Below are 18,617 nucleotides of genomic sequence, written 5' to 3'. Positions count from 1 at the left end.
TTGTTGGTTTTTGCTCTTTTGTTTTTAGCTGAAGATCAAAAGGGGGAAATCTACCCTCCCCCCAAAAAAAGTTGGACAGTAAAACAGAGACAAGGAATACCATTGGCATACCTTCACTGGTAGCGGCATTCTTTTGAGTTTTGGTTGGAGTGTGATCTGTACTTGAACTCACGTCGGATGAGAGGCTTGAGCTGCCTTTACCTACAAAGGAAAATCAGGAGCGTTAGAAAACAGTTGTTGTTATTTCCAAGCAACACCTTATGTATGTGGTTATAGTTTTCAGCCCAGGTTGAGGTTCCTAAATTAAGTGGTTGGGTGAATTCTGCAAATGTACAAAAGCAGACAATCACCCCAGTGGCCTTGACCCAAGCGTTCAAACACACCTCGTCCCATGTGTCCCAAAGTGCTCTGAATAGCAATCAATGCATGTCAAGCCACTTTAAAGCAGAATTCAGAAGTATTTTGTGATACATGATAGAGTAAAGTCAGTCAGTGTTTATTACTGCAAATAGCCAGCATAAGGATAGAGAAAAACACTTCAAAGAATGTAATAATAATAATCCCATTGGAATTGGCTATTCTAAATAAGTATTCTAAAGCCAATATTAAAACCCATTACGAGAAAAAAACTAGACAAGCAGCAACAAAAGCTGTTAGATGAAATCCACTTGTCATCTCCAGATATCCTGTGAAATTAAAAAAAGAGAGCTAATAACGTAAGAAGAGGCTGCTGGATCAAGCCAAAGGCCCATCTGAGATAGCTTAGCTGTTGTTGTTGTTGTTGTTGTTTGGTCTTTTAGTTGTGTCCGACTCTTCGAGACCCCATGGACCAGAGCACGCCAGGCACTCCTGTCTTCCACTGCCTGCCGCAGTTTGGTCAAACTCATACTGGTAGCTTCGAGAACACTATCCAAGCATCTCATCCTCTGTCGTCCCCTTCTCCTTGTGCCCTCCATCTTTCCCAACATCAGGGTCTTTTCCAGGGAGTCTTCTCTTCTCATGAGGTGGCCAAAATATTGGAGTCTGCTTAGTTGGTAGAGCATGACTTTTAATCAAGCCCTTCGTTGGGCAAATGATTCCTGCATTGCAATGGGTTAGACTCCATGATCCTTGTGGTCTCTTCCAAATCTATGATTCTATGATGATGATGAAAACACACAACATGCATTTAGATATAAATGAAAACAAGTATAGGGCCAAGTTAGTTTCTGGGCTTTTCTATCAAGCCTCAGACATGGTTGAGCTGATGATCTCTCATCAAGTTGATCCATTACTGTACTAGTTATTACATCAAACAGAGCAATCTTGCTGCACATAAAGTGTGCCTATATCATCAGAGAGAAAGCAGGGAAGGGGAGTTGAATTCTCACAAAGATTTTATTAGCCCTTTTACGTTCTCAAACACAGAATTTGGCCATGACAGGGTAGAGAGTCAGAATAAAATAAGACAACTTGTGGAGCCGGACAATCTCACTGTCAAGTTGCAAATAGCCGTTTACCCGAGACAGTTGGAATAAGTGAGAAAGAACTCCAGGTGGCTAGATAGGACTACAACTTTGTCACTTGAACGAGGGCTGCTATGTTCTCCTTTTCCAACCGTCAATATACCACAAACAACTATGTATGGGCAAGCAGTTTAGGAAAACATTTTGGGAACAAGTAACTTGTGAAAATGCATTTGCAACACTGCTGTTAATAACATATTCTGATACAGTGATACCTCAGGTTACATACACTTCAGGTTACATACGCTTCAGGTTACAGACTCCGCTAACCCAGAAATATTACCTCGGGTTAAGAACTTTGCTTCAGGATGAGAACAGAAATCGTGCAGCGGCGACACAGCAGCAGCAGGAGGCCCCATTTGCTAAAGTTGTGCTTCAGGTTAAGAACAGTTTCAGGTTAAGAACAGACCTCCAGAACAAATTAAGTTCTTAAACCGAGGTACCACTGTATTAGAAACCACAAGATAAATTTAGCAAACAAGCCCCAAAGTGACACAATAAGGAGTTTTGGAACAGTCCTTTAAAAGCTACATCATAGGTTTAAAACAGTTCTTAAAACAATGCAAAAGGAGTGATGTTGTCCATATATCAAACCAGAAAGAGGGATTCCTCCGTACAGAGACAATCTATGAGATCATCTCTCAGGCATAAATATTTAACTGGTTTCTGCATATGTGCATGCGCATGTTGGACTCCATGTTTACACAAAGAGCAATTGTGAGAGATACTGACTTGCATTTGTGGCAGAAGGAAAGAGACCACACAAAGAGTCCCTTCCCACTAGAAAAACAGTGCAAGGACAGGATAGTTAAAACCCTTATTTATAATCTCAAATGGGCTTCTTTTGAACTGGTGGAGGAGCAAATTAAACGGCTGAGGTCAAGATCAAATGCGGCACACACAAAAAGTAAGTTTAACACAATGGGAGGGATGTTTCTAGGACCAAGGTGAAACTATGAAGCTCCCTTGTTATATTTGCTCTTGGATGCTGTCTATGTAAGCTTGTTGCCTTTATAGTACTGAAACAGGGGTAGGCAACCTTAGGCCCGTGGGCCAGATGCAGCCCAATTGCCTTCTAAATCCGGCCCGCGGACGGTCCAGGAATCAGTGTGTTTTTACATGAGTAGAAGGTGTTCTTTTATTTAAAATGCATCTCTGGGTTATTTGTGGGGCCTGCCTGGTTTTTTTTTTACATGAGTAGAATGTGTGTTTTTATTTAATTTTTTTTTGGATAATATTTATTAATATTAACAACAAAATATAACAATATGCCAAAATAAGAAAGAAACAATTCCAAATCTTACAGATTAAAACACGAAACTAAGAATGAAAGAAAAGATAAAAGAAAAGAAAAGATAAAAGACAAAGAAAAATGCATCTCTGGGTTATTTGTGGGGCATAGAAATTTGTACTTTTCTTTTTCTTTTTCAAAATATAGTTCGGCCCACCACATGGTCTGAAGGACGGCAGACCGGCCCACGGCTGAAAAAGGTTGCTGACCCCTGTACTGAAATGTGGCTTTTTGCATGCTATTATATCTGATACTGTTTTGCTCTGTTATTATGAAATTGTTTTTGTGGTGTTTGTTTGAAATGCCTTCCTGTCTTCTTTGTTATAAGTTGCTTGGAGCATGATTTTTGTGTTTGTGTGTGGAAAAGTGGCATAAAGATAAAATGAATGCCTGAAATGTCAACATGCACCAAAACTCTAAGGGTAACGTTAGAACCATGTTGAGGTGTCTGAATACTTATCAGTTTGAACCTAAATTGTGTGCCCAAGCGACCTGACCTGCTGCCCTCTTATCTCAAATGACAGGTAAATAAGGACTCTGGAGAGCATCCTGGGTTCAAATTAGGCCGCAAATTCATTGCTTACAAATATAAAAAGTAAAAGGTTTAGGACCCTTGGATGGTTAAGTCCAGTCAAAGGTGACTATGGGGTTGCGGAGCTCATCTTGCTTTCAGGCCAAGGGAGCCAGTGTTTGTCCACAGACAGCTTTCCAGGTCATGTGGCCAGCAGGACTAAACTGCTTCTGGCACAACGGGACACTGTGCCGGAAGCCAGAGCACACAGAAATGCTGTTTACCTTCCTGCCGCAGCGGTACCTATTTATCTACTTGCACTGGCATGCTTTCAAACTGCTAGGTTGGCAGGGGCTGGGATAGAGCAACAGGAGCTCACGCATCGCAGGGATTCGAACCGCCGACCTTCTGATCGACAAGCCCAAGGGGCTCAGTGGTTTAGACCACAGCACCACACACACCAGGTAGAAGTGTGTTTGGCATGGCATTGTCCAGCCTGCTTGCTGTACAAAACTTTGGGGGGAGTGGGATAAAGCATGATCCATGACATACAGCAAATATATACTATCCAACAGGTTGACCGTGCTACACATGCATTGTCAATTAAACAACTGAGCTGATCTGCTGGTTTTGGCATGAAGGGGCACGAGGTAGAGAATGGACTGATCTAGATCTCCTTCCACCCCAAGCAGCTGCTTCTCTCAGCCTGTTGATCTGTACTATCACAATTTTTCTAGCTGGATCAAGAACACAGCAGCAGTCTTTTGGCCCAGTGGCTGGATGAGTTAAGGAAAGCTAGGTAAATTACCATCAGAGGGGCAATCTGGCTCCAAGTGTTTTTCATTCCTGATCTTCTCACCAAATGCCCAATAAGCATCTTAGGTACCTGAGGATTCCCTGGAACATTGCCTGACCACTCCTATCTTATATGAAAACCACAACAGTAAAATACCTTGGCCGACAGAGAACACACTGCTTTTTTCATTACTGAAATAAACAGGCAGCAAAGGAATTCAGCAGGGTTTTTTAAAAATACACTAGCCATGATTTAATAGACAGAAAAGTCTAATAGTATACTACATCTTGGCTTGGGACACCCAGGCTCAAATCCTGCCAATGTTTGAAAATCAGAGACATTTTTGTTCTGGGAGCAGGGCTTACTTTTATTTGCTCCAACAGTGCGATTCAATCACCCTATTTTTCAGATGGCTAATCTCGCACCTCGCCACACGACCGTTTCTAAGCTCAGTTAGTAGCCATACCATATTGCATGAACATTATTGCAGGAGTCTCAAAGCACTGGGAACCAGTGGCAACCATGAATGTGCAGTATGAAATAGTGGGAATCAATGAGCTACTGTGGTGCTGGAGGAGACTCTTGAGTCCCATGGACTGCAAAAAGATCAAACCTATCCATTCTTAAGGAAATCAGCCCTGAGTGCTCACTGGAAGGACAGATCCTGAAGCTGAGGCCCCAATACTTTGGCTACCTCATGAGAAGAGAAGACTCCCTGGAAAAGACCCTGATGTTGGAAAAGATGGAGGGCACAAGGAGAAGGGGACGACAGAGGATGAGATGGTTGGATAGTGTTCTCAAAGCTACCAGCATGAGTTTGACCAAACTGCGGGAGGCAGTGGAAGACAGAAGCGCCTGGCATGCTCTGGTCCATGGGGTCACGAAGAGTCGGACACGACAAAATGACTAAACAACAACATGAGCTATTGACAGGAATATGGAAGGGAAGCAGCGCAGAAATCCTTTCTGCATTGCCTTGCCTTCCTGCTCTCCCTCCCCTCATGAGTTCTCATTTATTAGATAAAGTCTGGGTTCCTGAGGAGAGCATTGCCACTTCCTGAGCTTGGGACACAACACCAAGCCTTCTCAGAGTTGCCACAAGGCATATGACGGGAAAAGTAAACTTCTATCATTCTCCTTTAGCTCCCAAACCATGATGGAGTCTTTTCTTGGACTCAGGAGATATTCCAAGGTGTTCTAGATGCTGCAATGGCTTCAAGGAAACCTTCACTCAGCCCTGAAGTCATTACAAGGGAGTTTTATGGGCTGAAGGGAATAAAACTGCTTGTTTCTCTACAATTGCTCAAGCTTCCAGCACTGGCCAGCCAAGAGCTAACTAGGCCTGTGTGCTGCTCTCTGCTGCCAGTTTGGGGCAAGGGGGAGGGATGCAATTATCAGTCAACGAAGCTGCCTCTTCCATTAGTGCCCCCACCCCACCCTGAGCGGAAAATATTGCCGAATATGCAATATAACTTTCTCCCAATGCCGTGTGCATAAAAGACTACTGTCAGGCAGCCTTTCAACTCTATAAAAGCCTTGGAAAAACAAGGGCCTTTCTCCAAGTCAGCCTTCCAGTCCCTGAGGTGATGGTCGCCATGCATGCAGCCAAAAGCAACTGGAATGAACTCTTAAGAGCCTGGCTGATAATGCAAGAGATTTCCTTTCCAAGGTCACGAGGGGTTGGATAAACTGCTTTCTTCGATCCGGATCCAACAAGACATGGAAAGAAATGGCTTGCTGCTGCTGCTGCCTTGGTAGATTTCTCTGAGCACGCCCAGGATTAGCAGACTTCGATTTCTCCAGTTCTGGATTTGTGGAGCTCTTATTATCTGAGAAATCACTAACTGCACTCAAGCCTCTATGTATTTGGCAACTCCTCACAATCACAGAAAGCCACAGATTTCAAATGGTGATATATTTGAACAGCATTTTTTTAAAAAAGAGGTTTCCTCATCTTATAGCTGTGGGAATATGCTCTAAAGGGTGTAGGCAAATTACATTTAAGATCTCAGAAGCCAGTGTGTGCTTCAAGCAGAAACATCCAATGATCAGGGTTATGGTTTCGGTTTAATGAAACCCTCCCCACAACTAACAGAAGTAGGAAAAAAAATATGCAAAGGAAATATATGTGGATTTGCTGGATTTAAATTTGGCATTGAGCAAAGCACAGAATTTTTACTTCTTAAGATATGGTTTATACATATCACTATAAAAGTACCGGGGCTGACTTTGGTAATATGGCGTCCTGTGGGTGAGGATAAAAATTGCCCCTCACCCCCAATGGATGTTATTTTCACAATACAGTCGTACCTTGGATCCCGAATGCCCTGGAACTCAGACGTTTTGACTCTTGAACACTGCAAACTCGGAATTGATTGTTGCATTTGTGAACATTCTTTGGGAACCTGAACGTCTGGCGGAGCTTCCACGGCTTCTGCAGCCAATCAGAAGCCGTGATTAGGTTTTTGAACATTTTAAGTCGAATGGATTCCGTCCAGCTTCCAAGGTACGACTGTAATTCCTTTTGGTATAGCTGCTTTTTATGGATCTTCTCAGTAGGTACTTGTATAAATTTCATACCCTTCAACATTTCTCCAATAACAATAAGGACAGCCTATTCCATAATAATAATAGCAATTTTATCATTTTATGCCTCGTCAATCTGAGTGGGCTGCCCCAGCCACTCTGGGCAGCTTCCAACATATATAAAAAAAATCATAAAGCATTAAACATTTCTAAAATACTTCCCTATACAGGGCAGCCTTCAGATGTCTTCTAACAGTTGTATAGTTACTTGTCTCCTTAACTTTGGGGGGGAGGGGTTGCATAATTCCATACCCTCCAATATTTCTCCAATGAAAATAGGGACACCCTAAGGAAAAGCAGAGGGACGCGGGTGGCACTATGGTCTAAACCACTGAGCTTAGGGCTTGCTGATCAGAAGGTCGGTGGTTTGAATCCCTGCGACAGGGTGAGCTCCCGTTGCTTGATCCCTGCTCCTGCCAACCTAGCAGTTTGAAAGCACATCAAAGTGCAAGTAGATAAATAGGTACCACTCTGGCAGGAAGGTAAACGGCATTTCCATCCGGTGCTCTGGTTCGCCAGAAGTGGCTTAGTCATGCTGGCCACATGACCCGGAAGCTGTACGCCAGCTCCCTCGGCCAATAAAGTGAGATGAGCGCCGCAACCCCAGTCGTTTGTGACTGGACCTAATGGTCAGAGGTCCCTTTACCTTTAAGGAAAAGCAGGACATTCCGCAATCAAATCAGAAACCGAGTCAGCTTCTGTAAATCTGGAACTGTCCGTAGAAAATAGAGACACTTGGAGGGTCTGAAATACAGGTGATGGTGATGATGATGATGATGATGATGATGATGATGTACCCTCTCAATCCGGCACCCTGTGTGTGGGAACCACCTGCACTGCCCAAAATAGGGTGCTGTAAGTATTTCTGGTGATGAATCGCTTCCATGTGAGCAGCCCATCACCATGTATTGGGCCCATCAGGCAATCTTTACAGGAGAAATTCTTCATCCTCCTCTCATGCTCACTGTTTTCTCTCTTTTTTTAATTAATGAATATTTATTGGTATTTCCAAAATAATACAAAGTACAAAAACAAAAAAAGACAAAAACTAATAATAATAAAAATGCAAAAATGCAAAACTTGAAAACAATTAAAAACACATAGAATTTCCATTGCTTACTTTTCTTTTAACTTATTTCTCAGACCTCCTCACACCTCCCCTCTCTGTATTCCAATTCAAATTATTAACTCAGCAAATCCTCACCTTCCTGCTCACTGTTTTCTCCACAAAGCTCAACACCAAGAGAGGGATGAAATCGCTCCTCCTGAGAAGGAACCAGTAGAGAGCAATTTTCTTCCCCACTGCAGCACTGGGCGAAGGAGAAGAGCAAAGGGAGGAACTGTAGTCTCCCAAGGATTTCCAGTCTTGCCGGGTTACACCAGAATAGACTGGAAGTAGGAAGTTCATCCACCTGGGACTTTGTCCGCCACCCTGGTTGCTGCTGCTAGCAGATGGAGTCAGGGGACTATTTTGAGACTGGGCCCCCATATTACTCTGATTTACTTTGCAGTGGTGGTTGTGCCATTGATGCCACCATTTTTGGTTGGGGGAAAAAAAGGTTGGGGAACTAACTGGTGGGTTTCCAGTAAAGGTTTGGAGGTCTGGATCAGGTCTAGTATTGGGTTGTTGTGCTATATATTTTGTGTTTTCACTTTGTTTTGTTTTGTTTTTTTGTTTTTAAATTTAAATTTTTATTAAATTTTTCAAGAAATAGAAATTAAACAAAGAACAATACATAACACTGTAAACACACTTATGTACATATTTTCCAAAATGAAAACTAACAAGAAAAATAAAAGAAAAAATAGAAGATATAAAGAGAATGGACAAAAGAAAAAAAACTTTTCATAACCAGAAATATTACCAAATTCTTGCTTCAAATACTGCCATATATAAATCTTAATTTAAATATTATAAAAGACTTTCACTGCACATCTCTTAGTTGTCTTACTCGCATTTACATCTGTTCTTCAGTCATCTCCCTTCCTTAGACTCTTTCATAATCAATCAAATCTTTATGTTCTCTTTTATTCTTCACAAGGTTAGCCTACACTTTTCACTTTGAATTTTTATGGCGTAAACTGCCCTGTGATCTTCAGATGAGGGGCGGTATATAAATTTAATAACTAATGATAGCGGCTGGTGGTTCTCCATCCCTAAATAAAGGGGCATGTCTGTTGATGCACTATTATATATTAATAATAATATTAGTATTCAGTTAGTAACCTGAGATTATTTGCTATATATGTGGTACTTTATTAATATTGTACGTTATGTTGCAAAAAATTATTATAATTATCATGATCATCATCATTATTAATATATGATTAAAATTTGTATACCACCCTTCATCCAAAGATTCACAAAGAAAAAATACAAAATGAGAATACAAACACATAATAAAACAAAAGCAAACTTGGAAAGCTCAGTTGGTTAGAGCATGGTGCTGATAATGCCATGGTTGCAGGTTCGATCCTGGTATGAGACAGCTGCATATTCCTGCATTGCGGGGGTTGGACTAAATGATCCTTCAGGGCCCTTCCAACTCTACCCTTCTATGATTCCATGATAACCCACTAACACATTCAAAAAGCCACACAATGTTAATCAGCCAAATGTCTAGTTGAACAGAAACTTTTTGTGCGCTCTCCTATGTGTCTAAATAGGGACATGGGAGGCACTGTGGGTTAAACCACAGAGCCTAGGACTTGACGATCAGAAGGTCGGCGGTTCGAATCCCCGCAACGGGGTGAGCTCCCGTTGCTGGGTCCCAGCTCCTGCCCACCTAGCAGTTCGAAAGCACATCAAAGTGCAAGTAGATAAATAGGTACCTGCTCTGGTGGGAAGGTAAATGGCGTTTCCATGCGCTGCTCTGGTTCGCCAGAAGCGGCTTAGTCATGCTGGCCACATGACCCGGAAGCTGTACTCCGGCTCCCTCGGCCAATAAAGCGAGATGAGCACCACATCCCCAGAATCAGTCACAACTGGACCTAATGGTCAGGGGTCCCTTTACCCTTTATGTGTCTAAATAAAATATTGGTATTCACATATTATAAAAAGTAGAAAATCTCCATAAAAAACAAAAAACATTATTTAAAAAAAAGAAAAGGCACTAAGAACGTTGATAGTTCGTAGAAACAAAAGCTTAAAGACAGCTGGTGGTGTATAACATAGAAACTAATATGAACTACAGGGCATTAGGAGCATAAATAAATAAGATCATACATATGAGAAGAGGGATTTCCTCAGCTTTGGAAGAAAAGGGCAACTTGCTAATCATAATATGCTGATGAGAGGCTACTTAAGTTAGATTAAAAGCAAGCCACAAACACGTGATTTTACAATTAAAAGCTACATTTTTAATAAAGGGCATGAGCTCCTTGTCAGAAAAGGCTTTTCTTTGGCAGTCACCCTCAATATTTCTAAACAACCCTGCCAACTGACATTCTGCAGAATCAACACACAAAGAACATAAGGTCATATATAGACTTAAATCATTTTTTAAAACACAGATAGCGTAACTGGATAGATGCACTAAGGTGCAGCGCAGAGTTTAACTTTTTTTAAAAAAAAAAAAATCTGCAGACATAGCAGAGTGGCCTAGATTGTAATTACACACTTTTGGAAGATTTGAATTTTGGAACAAAACTCCCCATAAGAGACCCTACATAACAGCTCGTTCCTCATCTCCAAGTCATTACACCCCTTTTTTTGTCTAGAAGTAAACTTTGTCCTCCAAAATTCTTGACCGTTTCAGAGGTCACCAACCTAGCAATGGCTTTCATTGGTGCCCCTGAGGAGGTTCCCAGTGTCTGAGCATATATATATATAGTCTCTAGCCCTCCTAGAAATTTATGGGGCAAAATGTGCATGTACTTTCTAAGCAATTTCTGTGAAATGAGATGGTGATGTTATGACACGCTTCATTTTGTTTTATGTCACTGCATGGCAGCCATTTTGTGACAGGTGCCCCCAGCACTATCTCAAAATTTGAAATGTGCCCCCGGTTCAAAAAAGTTTAAGAGCCCTGCTGCCTAATTTTGTCGTCATTCTGAAGTGTGTACAAAACACGGTAGTGCCAAGTTGTTCAAGATAGAACCCATCTATAGATAAAGGTGCTGAAAGAAATGAACGGAAGAATTTGTTGTGAGGGGAAACAGAATCCAACTCCCTGTTCTTTCATGCTAGCATTAAGCAATGTGAATATTGCAGACTGGATAAATTAATTGCCTTCCATCGGAGAGGCAAGAGGTTCTGGCCATTTGCCTACCGTAACAGCATAAATCCAACTTGAGTTGGCTTTGTCAGTCAACTCGGCTTCCATCTGTATGCATTAACCGAGTTTTGTAAATAAAGATTTCTCAGTGCAAGTCAAACCAGAGAGAACATATCCAATCTGTGCTGATGGGAAATGGCAAACTGAAAGATGGTTTTCAGCAATGAATGTAAAAGTTTTTGAACCACGCTACCTGAAAGTAAGTTCCATTGACAATGTCTGAAGTAACACAGTCATACTCAGAAATGAATGTACATGCTTCACCGGCGGTGAAGACGAAGACGAAGACGAAGAAGACGATGAAGAAGAAGAAGAAGAAGAAGAAGAGTAGTTTGGATTTGATATCCCACTTTATCACTACCTGAAGGAGTCTCAAAGCGGCTAACATTCTCCTTTCCCTTCCACCCCGACAACAGACACTCTGTGAGGTGAGTGGGGCTGAGAGACTTCAGAGAAGTGTGACTGGCCCAAGGTCACCCAGCAGCTGCATGTGGAGGAGCGGAGACGTGAACCCGGTTCCCCAGCTCTTAACCACTACACCACACTGGTGTAGGCACTAACCCACTGAGGCACAAACCCATGACAGAACAGTTGAACCTCAGAAGTTGAACGCCTTGCGAGTTGAACCTTTTGACTCCCGAACACAGCAAACCCAGAAGTGAGTGTTTCGGTTTACAAACATTCTTTGGAAGCTGAACATCCGACACGGCTTCCGCAGCTTCCGATTGGCTGCAGGAGCTTCCTGCAGCCAATCAGAAGCCGCACCTTGGTTTCCGAACATTTTGGAAGTTGAACGGAGTTCCGAAACAGATTCCGTTCAACTTCCGAGGTACGACTGTGGCAGTATTGTAGCAGAACTATTTGGCACACATGCACCGAGCCATATGGCTGTGGCTAAATCGATAGCCAAGAGTCCTCAGCTAGCTAGCGAAACAGAATGTGAGGTGAAGCCCTTTAAAAAACCAAATTGCACATGGATTCTACATGTCACATTAGGATAAGGCCTGTCAAACAGCTCTATGTTTCACATAGGTAAAGGTACGGGACCGCTGACCATTAGGTCCAGTCGTGACCGACTCTGGGGTTGCGGCGCTCATCTCGCTTTATTGGCCGAGGGAGCCGGCGTACAGCTTCTGGGTCATGTGGCCAGCATGACTAAGCCGCTTCTGGCGAACCAGAGCAGCGCATGGAAACGCCGTTTACCTTCCCGCTGGAGCGGTACCTATTTATCTACTTGCACTTTGCTGTGCTTTCAAACTGCTAGGTTGGCAGGAGCAGGGACCCAGCAACGGGAGCTCACCCCATTGCGGGGATTCGAACCGCTGATCTTCTGATCAGCAAGTCCCAGGCTCTGTGGTTTAGATCACAGTGCCACCCGCGTCCCTCATGTTTCACATAGGAACCCCCTTTAATGGAGACTGGGGCATAGCCGCCTGGTCTAAGCTTTTACGGACATGGATATTAGCATTTTGTTATTGTTCTTGAGCCATCTGCTATTAATATACTGTTACCTTCCTTGAGCTGTCCGAAGACAGCTGACTACAGATGTACATAAATAAAATAAACAGAAGGTAAAGTTTTAGGAAAGTTGAAATGGAAACCTGGTGGGTTTTACTCCCTGCTTGAGGAAAGCAAAATAGATAAATCCTGCTGTTTGGCAAATGCTGTGCAGTTTTGTTTTTGATCATAAAAAAGGACACTTGTTTCCCTCACTTTCTGCCTTCTCCAGCTCAAAAACCTCACTTTTACCTATAATCATACAAATGAGGAAACCATTGCAGTTATACAGTGGTACCTCGGGTTAAGTACTTAATTTGTTCTGGAAGTCCGTTCTTAACCTGAAACTGTTCTTAACCTGAAGCACCACTTTAGCTAATGGGGCCTCCTGCTGCCGCCGCACCGCCAGAGCACAATTTCTGTTCTCATCCTGAAGCAAAGTTCTTAACCTGAGGTACTATTTCTGGGTTAGCGGAGTCTGTAACCTGAAGCGTATGTAACCCAAGGTACCACTGTACGATATAAGCAATGGCCTCGCAGTCCTCATGCAACATTTAGATGGGCTATTTCAGGGTAAAATAAACTCGACAGACCATGCAGACAGAAACTATTGCTGCAAAAGGTTTCACAAAGCTCAGCCTTAATTTAGTGCTATTTATTGAAAACACATGAAGATGCTCATGCAGAAGAACTCCAATAAAGCAGTCAAGAGGAAGGAAGCGTCACTGGGCTGTCAAAAATTCAACGGGAAAATCTGTAAAATCATAGCATGAATAGAGTTTCCAGATCCCTCTCCCAACTGGGCTTTATCTTTCCCAATATATTTATGAATTAAGGCTGCAATCTTACGAGCACTTATCTGGGGGTAAGCCCCATTGAACTGGGTCAACATGTCTAGGACGGCATTGTAAATCATTGCTCCAGCTGCATTGTATTTATTGTGGGAATAGGAATTTCTATTGCTTGTCATGAATCGCTGAATTTGGACGCTTCGAGATCCGTGCTCGCAGGAGGGGGTCAATGGAGAACGTGGTTATTATGGGTTAGGGTAGCTTCTAGGAGGCCATAAGAGCTTAGATCTGGTATGAAAGAAAGACCGTTCTAGCGTTGCTTCTCTGCCAGACAGCAATGTCTTGAATTCTGGTTTCTATTTGTGTGTGTGTGTAGGGGAGAGAAACAAGTAACAAGCATAAAAGAATGAAAGAGCCCTATTGCATTAGACCTAATGATTAACCCTGCTGCAAAGTCCTCTTTCCCATAATGGCAAAAGAGATGCTTCCATGAACCAGGCCTCTGAAACTACAGTATGTATCTTCAACCTTGTCAGACCCAGGGAACATCTGAATACCCTTTTCTTAATCTTCTCCCATACGCTTGCATGCTGGCAGTGCTCCTGTTATGACCCACCTTGGATCAGGCTGTGACTCACCAATGCATGCTTTCTGAAACTTGGGTCTCCAGCTGTTTTTGGACTACAACTCCCATCATCGCTAGCTAGCAGGACCAGTGGTCAAGGATTATGGAAATTGTAGTACAAAACAGTTGGAGACCCAAGTTTGGGAAACCCTATGCTATGAGGTCCTGACCTGGCAGTTGAAGACAAGTGCCAAACAGGCACCCATCATGACTACTGGCAATTGAGAGATCCATCCTCCATTCATTTGTCTAAGGTAAAAATGTAAAGGTAAAGGACCCCTGAACGGTTAAGTCCAGTCAAAGGCAACTATGGGGTTGTGGCACTCATCTTGCTTTCAGGCCAAGGGAGCCAGCATTTGTCCACAGACAGCTTTCCAGGTCATGTGGCCAGCATGGCTAACCAGCTTCAGAATACTGTGACGGAAACCAGAGCACACGGAAACACCGTTTACCTTCCCACCACATTTACAGTGGTACCTCGGGTTAAGAACTTAATTCGTTCTGGAGGTCCGTTCTTAACCTGAAACTGTTCTCAACCTGAGGTACCACTTTAGCTCATGGGGCCTCCTGCTGCCGCCGCTGCACGATTTCTGTTCTCATCCTGAAGAAAAGTTCTTAACCCAAGGTACTATTTCTGGGTTAGCAGAGCCTGTAATCTGAAGCGTATGTTACCCGAAGTACAACTGTATCTTCTTGCACTGGTGTGCTTTCGAACTGCTAGGTTGGCAAGAGCTGGGACAGAGCAACAGGAGCTCACTCCACCGTTGGGATTCAAACCGCCAACCTTCTGATCAACAAGCCCAAGAGGCTCAGTGGTTTAGACCACAGCACCACCAGTGTCCCCCAACTTGTGTAGTCTGCTTTTAAAAGGTGCCTAAGCTAGAGGCCACTGCTATTATCTCCTAGCACTAAATTACACAAACCAATAATGTTTTGTGCAAATAGATGATATAAATTCAATAAATAATAATAATAATAATAAATGTTTTATTGTGCCGCAGAGGGAGCGTAGAAGTGTGTAAGATGCAGTGACTTCTCTCTCTGCCTGCCTCTGCGCTATAGAATATTTTCACTGCATACAGGTCAGTGTAGCTTAGTGGTTGGGTAACGGCGCTATTCCTCCGCTTGTGCCTAGGGAGTTGTACACTGAAATGCCATGCCAAAGGTCACTGAAACCATACATTTATTTCTGACTGTAAGCTCCCTGGGGCCACAACATGCCTTGTTTTGCTTACAGCTCTGCAAAAGCACAGCCCACACTGACAGCACCTACAAAAACAGCAATTCAACAGCTAGCTTCCACCTAACGCCTTGGTTGTGAAACTCGGTGGTGTCCTGTGAATGGACACCACTATTAAATCAGTAAAGTGCTTTGCGGGCTTTCAAACCCCCCACCCCCACAAAAAATAAACTCATTTGTAACTTAAAAAGTAGACAAACATGTTGAATGCAAACTCCCAGGTCAAGTGCAGGCTCAATATTTCTAAAATATATGTCACCGTACCACACAGGAGCATAGCTGAAGCTTTCGCCCACAACCAAGGTATTTTATTTATTATATTGAAAAGCATGCATACATAGTTTTCACTGAGACATAACCAGCAAGCTTCATTTTATGCCTCATTTGTGACAGTATTTATTTTATTGTAGCCCAGATTCAAACATGAAGGAACTTGCATCCCGTTTACTGTGGCCGAATGCCCAGATTTAACTCCCCCCGTCTTTTGCATGCTACTGTTTAAATCTAAGCTATGAACTGTTTCACCATCAAGACACATGGAGGTCCAAAAGAATCATGGGTCCCTCTAGGCCCAGGTGGACTTCTGTGACTTGCCAAATCTGGATTCTTTCTGCTAGAGTGCTGACTGAGTTACAGAAGACTTGCCTTCCAGGAACTGAAAGCTTGTAGTCTATTTGCACCCGTTTAGATTCCACCAAATCTGTTTTCTCAACCGCCTGCATCATGATTTGCATTCCAGAGCCATTTGCAATTTCTAGAGTAGCTTTCAAAACAATTCCTTCCTTTTAATTGAACTTCCTGTACGTCGAGGGCCGCAAAACTCAATGGCATCGATGTCTCCCTCCAGATTTGTTTCACTCCAACAGAGAAGTCAAATGCACATAAAATCCCTTCATGTCCACAGACCTGTTTGCAGCTTCAAATTGAATAGAAACACCCTTTAAAACCTGTGACGTTAATGTGCATTATCAGAGCTCCTGGACCTGCAAGAAATCCAAGCCTGGAGCATGAGTCACAAACTTACAAGGCAGGTAAGTCTAGTCTAAAGGTCCGTCAGGTGCAGTGAGACCCCATATTGACTTTTGGGAGACAAATAGGAAGCCATCTGAGAGCAAACTTGCAAAGGTATCAGGTAGAATTCAACGCAGGTTATTTATGTATGCCACAACTGCAGCTCTTGTTTCGTTAGCCTAAAAATGGAAAGTGAGCAAGGTCCCAACTAAAGAAGAATGGCAACTTAAACTGATGGATATCCGCAACTTGTGGATCTAACATATAGAATAAGAGAACAAGAACACCACATGCTTAAAGAGGACTGGGAATGTTTATTGAATATATGGAGGGAAATTGTGTATATTTGAAAACGTGAGCAGCATTAAGATAAATCCAACAGTGTAAATAAGTTTTGGTGGATGCAATAATGGAATATTGAATGGTTTAGTTTATGTAAAAAATATGCAGGGATTTATATTGTGCAAAATGAACCATGGAAAGAGAGGAAGGGAAGTCACTGATATTTTAAGGTTGGTTAAGTGAATTTTCTAAAATGTAAAACAGAATTTAATAAAAATTATAGATACAGATATAAAGAATTCAATGCAGCACTAAGTATGCATGCATGGAATGAGGTTCACTCGTACAACAGGACTTCCTCCACACCCCGCGTTTTAGAGTTTTCCCCGACCCTCCAAAGCAGATTTAAAGGGTGTGTGGGTCACACAGGGGGAGGTGAAACCCACAACGAATGATCTAGATACAGTGCTGATTCATTCATTATTGAATGTCATTCATACCTTACCGCTGTTGTATTGATCCTGCTGCATTATTGTATTTATTAAATTATTGTTGGCATCCTTCTGTCTCGAGAGACAATGGAGTCCACTTCCATGGGTGAAGTCAAACCGCTGCACTAGTGCAGACCTGGGCAGTGTGTATGGAGGTCCTGGGCTGGCCAGACAACAAGACCCCCTCTTGGCCTCGCTGATGTGGACCAGGGGAAAGCAGAGCAACACATTTGGCACCAGCTTGGCTGCAGGTGTTGCCGGAAAGAGGCATACAAGGCACATCTTAAGTACTCCACTCCTTAGCCTTTTTCTTCTCCCGAAGATATCCCGCAAGGTTTAGGGTCAGAGTTTTCCTTCTCCTAGATATGCCACCTTCCCAGGTTGACAGCCCCATCTTCCCTCACTTCTATTTCTTGTATTAAAGGTAAAGGTAAAGGGACCCCTGACCATTAGGACCAGTTGTGGCCATCTCTGGGGTTGTGGCGCTCATCTCGCTTTATTGGCCAAGGGAGCTGGCGTACAGCTTCTGAGTCATGTGGCCAGCATGACTAAGCCGCTTCTGGTGAACCAGAGCAGTGCACGGAAACGCCGTTTACCTTCTTGCAGGAGTGGTACCTATTTATCTACTTGCACTTTGATGTGCTTTCGAACTGCTAGGTTGGCAGGAGCTGGGACCGAGCAACGGGCTGCAATAAAAGTGGCTACATCAATTACTGTGAAAAGATCCTTCTCATAGTAGAGGAGAGAATGTCCCTCTCCTTTCCATGTTAAGAGGGCATCACACATAAACTTTATACACATGGGATGGTGCTTAGAGTCCCAGGAAGCACTCTCGCAGGGATGATGAATTTAATTCATAGTTTACAAGCTAAAGAACCACAAAACCAGTAAGTCCAAGCAGCCAACATCAGCAGAATTTTTAAAACCTGTTTTGGCTTAATGTGATGAGATATGACTAAGCCTTTTGTCATGCATGTGGTCCTTTCTCTTCTCCATTTTTGGCATGCCTGCATGAAATTTGGATGTCTTAAACTTTGGCACCAAAGCATGGCTCCCAGGGAGGAAACTGCAGCTGCTTTGCTCCTTCCTGGGCTTTTCAGGTCAGCAGAGCACAACAACTCAGCCAGAGTCTGGCTTAGCATGTCATCAGTGGCGTAGCATGGGTTATCAGCACCCGGGGCAAGGCAAGTAATTTGCGCCCCCTAACCCATGGATTTGCGCCCCCTAACCCGTGGATTTGCGCCCCCTAACCCGTGGATTTCCCTAACCCCCAGATGTTGCGCCCGGTGCGGCCGGCCCCCCCTGCACCCCCCACGCTACGCCACTGCATGTCATATGAACCCAGGATCATGGTGAAGACCTTTCCTACTTAACCACAATCTGTACACAAGGTTTGATGGATGGTTGCTCAAGGTGTGCTCTCACCAGGACCCAGCAAATTCACATGATGTGCGAACCAAACCACTGTGTTATGTCAATGCTTGTAACCATAGCTTTCTGGTTCTGATAAAAATGGAAACTTATAGTTACTAGAAGACTTTTGCACATTGTTCAGACGTATCACAGAGGGAGGAAAAAAGAGGCTCTTGTAACCGGAACAAAACTCATTTCTATCATGGCTCATGCAGCCGAGATATGATCATCTGAGCATAGCCCTATGATTTGACATGCTGAGCATGCTGGATGGTTATACCTCTCAGAATATAGTTTAAGG

General features: G+C 43.1%; 1 protein-coding gene and 1 long non-coding RNA gene across 3 annotated transcripts in view; one reads left to right on the top strand and one right to left on the bottom strand.

Annotated features, from left to right (window-relative positions):
- FBXL7 (F-box and leucine rich repeat protein 7) overlaps positions 1-18,617 on the bottom strand; it is a 207,842-nt gene that overhangs the window by 123,428 nt on the left and 65,797 nt on the right. For both annotated transcript variants that reach the window (XM_079985024.1, XM_079985023.1), the window contains one exon: positions 112-201. Coding sequence is in view for 1 of the 2 variants with exons in the window: in XM_079985023.1 (XP_079841149.1) it covers positions 112-201 (90 nt within the window). In the remaining variant the exon portion in view is untranslated. The remainder of the gene's footprint in view (positions 1-111; positions 202-18,617) is intronic.
- LOC307221013 overlaps positions 1-18,617 on the top strand; it is a 36,467-nt gene that overhangs the window by 1,508 nt on the left and 16,342 nt on the right. The window lies entirely within an intron of this gene.

The sequence above is a fragment of the Podarcis cretensis genome (genome assembly GCF_951804945.1).
Source record: "Podarcis cretensis genome assembly, chromosome: 7".
Classification (NCBI taxonomy): domain Eukaryota; kingdom Metazoa; phylum Chordata; class Lepidosauria; order Squamata; family Lacertidae; genus Podarcis; species Podarcis cretensis.
The sequence above is the reverse complement of the archived record's forward strand: the minus strand, read 5'-3'. Positions and strand labels throughout refer to the sequence as shown.